General features: G+C 36.3%; 1 protein-coding gene across 1 annotated transcript; it reads right to left on the bottom strand.

Moving 5' to 3' along the window:
• Positions 1 to 3,919: 3,919 nt before the first annotated feature.
• Positions 3,920 to 5,304, bottom strand: cox7c (cytochrome c oxidase subunit 7C). Its single transcript, XM_077231607.1, has 3 exons — positions 5,132 to 5,304; positions 4,202 to 4,339; positions 3,920 to 4,012 (listed from the first exon to the last, which is right to left on the bottom strand). Exons 1-2 carry the CDS (start codon positions 5,204 to 5,206, stop codon positions 4,223 to 4,225), a joined length of 192 nt encoding a protein of 63 aa, XP_077087722.1. The 5' UTR covers positions 5,207 to 5,304; the 3' UTR covers positions 3,920 to 4,012; positions 4,202 to 4,222.
• Between the last annotated feature and the right edge of the window lie 238 nt (positions 5,305 to 5,542).

Here is a 5,542-nt window from a genome sequence, read left to right as displayed (position 1 = left end):
CCAGATATTTATAGCTTTTGGCAGTAGAAGGTTAATTGAACTATAATGGGTTCATATATGAAATTCAGGAGCAGAGGCATAAAGCCGAGAAGTGTGGAGGGAAAACTATACCTTTACAAACACCTTCAACAGCTGTTAGTGACTGACTTCTTAATGAATATCTAAAATTCCGGCTGACGTTCCCATTTGAATATTATGTATGTTGTCATCACACTGTTGTAGAATGCCTTTTACTTTCATTGAGAGCTCTCCTGGAGTTCTGTATGCACATAAAACCATCTGTGAACATCTAAAATCTCCACAGGTTTTCAGAGTACAGTTTTATGCAAAAGTTTGGGCACCCCTCTGAGGCTGCATAATAATTTGCTATGTCTTTATGTAAAAATATCATAGTCAATTCTGTCATTCAGTTTATAGAAAAAACCTGGATAATGTGACACTTTACTGACAAAAATTCTTAATGTAGCGGTATTGAGTATGAAATAAAATCAAATGTGAGAAACAGGCTGTGCAAAACTTTAGGCACCCTTTCAATTGCTTCGATTTGACCACATGTAGTCACTTAATCCTGATTAATAGCAACACAATTGATTTGATTGGCTCAATGAATCTTAGACTTTAAACACAGGTGCAACCAATCATGAAAATGGATATTTAAGGTAGCTATTTGGTAGTTGAATCTCTATAGGAAAGTAGCAATATGGGAACCTCAAACAAACTCCTTAATGACCCCAAAACTAGGATACTTTGTCAATGTGAATTAGAAGGATACAAAAAGTTATCACAAAGGTTTAAGGGCTCTGTCTCCACAGTTAGACAAATTGAAGGCCATGGAATAGACCTTGTGAAGAAAAGATGTGGTAGGCCAAAACAAGAACAACAAAAAAAAACCAACAAAAAAAAAACCTCAAAGGCAAAGATTGGTCAGAATGATCATAGACAAACCACAGATCAGGTCCAAAGATCAGAACATCTTGCTGCTGATAGTGTCATTGTACATCATTCCACACCAGTGCACTTTGCACAACAGCTTAATGTAAATGGGCGATGCAGTAAAAGGCTATTCTGTAGTTTGAGGTATGCAAAGGCTCATCTGACAGGCCAGCATTATTTTGGAAAAATGGGATGTGGACAAATAAAACTAAGTTTTAAAATGAGATATTTGGTCAGAACCAGGGGTGTATTCCAGAAAGCAGGTTATGTGACATACTGGGTATGTTTAAGATTAAGTAAGTGGATAACCTCAACATTCAGTTCCAAAAACAGGATTAATTTACTTCAGAGGCGTTCAGCGAATGCGTACCCTATTGATGAGGCTCCAGTGGGCATGACAAGATTATAAGTTATATTGATATATAAAGTGCTATTAATAAAAGGTAATGTTAATTTTATTATAATATATAGCTATATAATTCTCATCTCACACATTGTTGATCTGCAGTCCGAGGTTTTTTTGTTTTTTTTGCAATAGGACGTTTTCTATGCTATAATCTATAATAAAACGCCTATGATATAAATTTTACCTTTCAGGCAATCGTGAAACAAAATTACTAAACAAAAAATAAACGTTTAACCAGTCTTTCTTTTTATTATATAATTAGCATCAAAGAAAATCGTTCATATTCACAGTGATTAAAGATTATTAAACGAAAAGATTGCACAACCGACAAATAGGTAGTGATATGCACTATGTAAATCAGCATTTAACAAAATTAGAAGTAGTATATCACACTTTAACTTAGCGTCAGTTTCCATGGTGACTCATTGAATGATTCGTCGCTCTGTTGAGAATGTCTGGTGTGTTAACCATAAACATACTCCGAGTTAGAAGAACTTACTCCCAGATGCGTTTTTGGAACCAGCATACCTTGAGATATCTTCCTACTGATACAGTAAGTTGACATGCTACAATTTCTTTTACAATGTTACTTTTTTCTGCAAAAGGTGTACTTGTAGTAAACGTGCAAGGATGCCCACAGAACGAACATATGCTGCAATTGATGCCCTAGGCAAACTTGTAAAACTATGAACTGCAGCATCTTTGAGGAGTAGCTTCTTTGAAAAAGCAGAATTGAACTGTGCCTGATTGACGAAGCAGTCACTTGTGAAATATGCAGAACAGACAGTTAAGGTCGAACTAAATTGCTGTGGCGTTTATGAATAAATAAACATTAGCCACTGGTCTCTTATATTAATGTTGTTCGGAAGCCTGTGCAATGATGTAGTTTCCTGCCGGTGGGCAGTGCTCAGGGTGGTGACTGAAGGCGGTGACTGAGTAGGGCTGGTCCGAATACCATTTTTTGAGCTTCGAAGCTTCGGTAGTAATGAACATCGAATATTCGAAGCTTCGGCGAGAGGGGGCTGAACATATTCTTTTCACTAATAAAGGCAGGAATCTCTGTGTTGGTCTGTCTTTTTGCATTTTGATTATTTCGAGAACCGTTCATCCAACCGACTTCACAAGGGAGTGCAGTGTTGCATTTGGTGCAAAATAGATGGACACGCGAGACGCGACACATTCAGAATTAATAAACTTTTAGTCAGCTACAGAACAGCGCGAGCGGGAAGCAGCGCACCTCACGCGGGCAGGGTTTATATGCTCCAAGAACAGACACTCCACTATGATATAAAACGCACACACACAGGTCTGTTAAATTAAGCAATACTTTTAAGGTAGTTTAATATTTTTCTGACTAACAAATTACTGACACAGTAAAGGGTAGATTTAAATAAAGAAAAACGAAATTTAAATAAAGAAAAAAATTAATTTAAATAAGGAAAACGAAATTTAAATAAAGAAAAAAATTAATTTAAATAAAGAAAAACGAAACTTAAATAAAGAAAAAAATTAATTTAAATAAAGAAAAACGAAACTTAAATAAAGAAAAACGAAACTTAAATAAAGAAAAACGAAATTTAAATAAAGAAAAATGAAACTTAAATAAAGAAAAACGAAATTTAAATAAAGAAAAAAATAAATTTAAATAAGGAAAAACGAAATTTAAATAAAGAAAAACGAAACTTAAATAAAGAAAAACGAAACTTAAATAAAGAAAAACGAAATTTAAATAAAGAAAAATGAAACTTAAATAAAGAAAAAACGAAATTTAAATAAAGAAAAATGAAACTTAAAGAAAAAACAAAATTTAAATAAAGAAAAACGAAATTAAGTTAAATTAAAAACGAGATTAATTTAGATTGATAATAACGGGTAAAAGGCTAATACATTTTGTTTCTATTATTCTATTTTCCACAATGTCAAAGCAACGCAGCTTAACCCAAAACACAAGCTCAGGCATGCACTTCGGTCCATACAAACTCCGCTGTTCTGCGCTCTAGCCAGAGAACACTCCCGTTGCAGTTAGGCGTCGGTTCTATTTCTAGCATGCACGCATTTTCCGCGTGGCTCGAGCCGCGCCTGAGACGCGTGTTTCACACAGGCAGTGTGCAAACTCCAACCTGTTAACATGGGAGCTGAAATAAAAATGTACATGCCACACAGTTGAGACGCTCACGCCATGCAGCCAGTGTGTCGCCGGCCTTATTCAAGCGCGAGTGAGAACCGTTTCGCGGGGGATCCCAGGTGTGCAAAAAAAAAAAAAACAACGAATATTCGAATGTCAAATTTTCAAATCGAATACCAACCCACCGAACGAATATTCGAATATTCTGGTCCAGCCCTATGACTGAGTAGTTCTGACATCACATTTTTACAGAAGTCACAACGGCTCGTGAAAAGGCACAGCTACTTCATGCAGGCTGTGTGGATTTGTCTGTGGATTGACTGTTTTGAAACTTATATGATAGTTTCCTAGCCCCTAGACCTCTGTTATCATGAAAAAAGCCAGGATATTTCAGTTTTCACAATATGGGAGCTTTAAGTTTCAGGAAAGCGTGGTATAAAAAAGGGGAAAAAACATTGTAAGTGTAATTGGTCATTTTATTTACAATAACATTACAGGATCCACACCAGAAGAAACTGAGAGCTGTGCTGCAAAAGAATCACACTGACCTAAAAAACAAAGCACAAAGGAGCAGTGTAAGAGGAGAACAAACAATGGTGTCCTAAATTATTGAATATTGTTTGGAAAGGTTCACATTGTGACCATGTTCAAATTTTAATAGAGATAAAGAACATTAAGGGTAATTTAGAGTCATGAAGTACTTGTGCTCAGAACGTGTCTGATGCAAAGTTACTTACAATGTGCGACTGATAGGAGCTTCACTTCTTCAGGATTTGATGCCTGACAACGATGAAGGGGAAAGCGAATCCACTGCCAAAGAACAGCACCATCATGCCAAGGAGCCTCCACTTGTTTTCTACTGAGAACGGCAGGTTCTGCAAAAAAAAATAAAAAAAATTGAGAATTACTGAAACCACATTAAGGAAAATGAATGTAGATTACCATCAAGATTTCCTTATGGTTCATGACTTCATTGATTTTATAATTGAAGCCATGCTTCCTTAAATTGAATTAAACTGAATACGGTCTTTGACTGATCACTGTCAGACAGTCATTGCATTACATTGCCAATTGATATATTTAAGAGTTAAACATAACTTAAACAATCTGCATGATAACAATATAAATTACCATGATTTAAGATTTATTAATTTCCATGACTAACGTTACTGATATTTCCAGCTTTTCCATGACCTTGGGATAAAGACAATATATCAAGAAGGAGGCGCACTAATGCCAATTCAAGGTAATTAAACACTATTGTAACACAAGTCAACCTCTTTGAATCATAAATAAAAGTACACGAATGTAGGCCTATTCACACTGAAAATCACTGAAGGTCTTCCTTCATGTAAAACAAGCGCTTAACCTAATTTACACAGGCGCGGTGGCCTGATCAAATGCTATGCTGTGCTAAGCTAATCTAAGGAAGCTCCTGCATTCCGCCCTTACAGATCCATTACAATCACTGTTTAACACTTAATATAACTATTGATATAAGCTTAACCGACTCTATGTGCAAACCCATGTGATCACTTTTAACTAAACACTTAAAAGGACTCCGGTCGGGCTTCAGATGAACCCAGGCCTGTGCCGATTAGGCATACAGGCGTTGAATCTTTAAACAAGAACGGACTAATTTTGGTAATATCTTAAAATCTCCTCACCTTTCCTGGTCCCTCCGCATAGTGACTGGAGCGCACCGCAGAGGTGGCGAATCGTCGCACGGCTTGTCCGAGCATCGTTTACTGCTGAAGTGTGTGTGAGATCTGCTCGACCTGAATCTGACTCTCAACGACCTTCCTGTCTGTGCCTGCAGATAGAGGGCGAACAGCCTTATGGGTAACGTGACAGTCACACCGCGAGGTATTATGGGAAATGCAGTTATAAAGCAGGCGTTTTTCAAAAGTCACATACAGAAGAGAAACTACCATAACTGAATCAATATTTCATAATATCCAAATAGTTTGGTCACTATTATTATTATTATTAATATTATTATTAATACCACTAATAATTAGTGATTAGTCTATTCAGGGTATTTCAACTTTTATGGAGGGACCATCCACCATCTATAA

Source organism: Siphateles boraxobius, unplaced genomic scaffold (genome assembly GCF_051911475.1).
Source record: "Siphateles boraxobius isolate OS27281-9 unplaced genomic scaffold, OSU_SipBor_1 16, whole genome shotgun sequence".
NCBI classification, from domain to species: domain Eukaryota; kingdom Metazoa; phylum Chordata; class Actinopteri; order Cypriniformes; family Leuciscidae; genus Siphateles; species Siphateles boraxobius.
The sequence above is the reverse complement of the archived record's forward strand: the minus strand, read 5'-3'. Positions and strand labels throughout refer to the sequence as shown.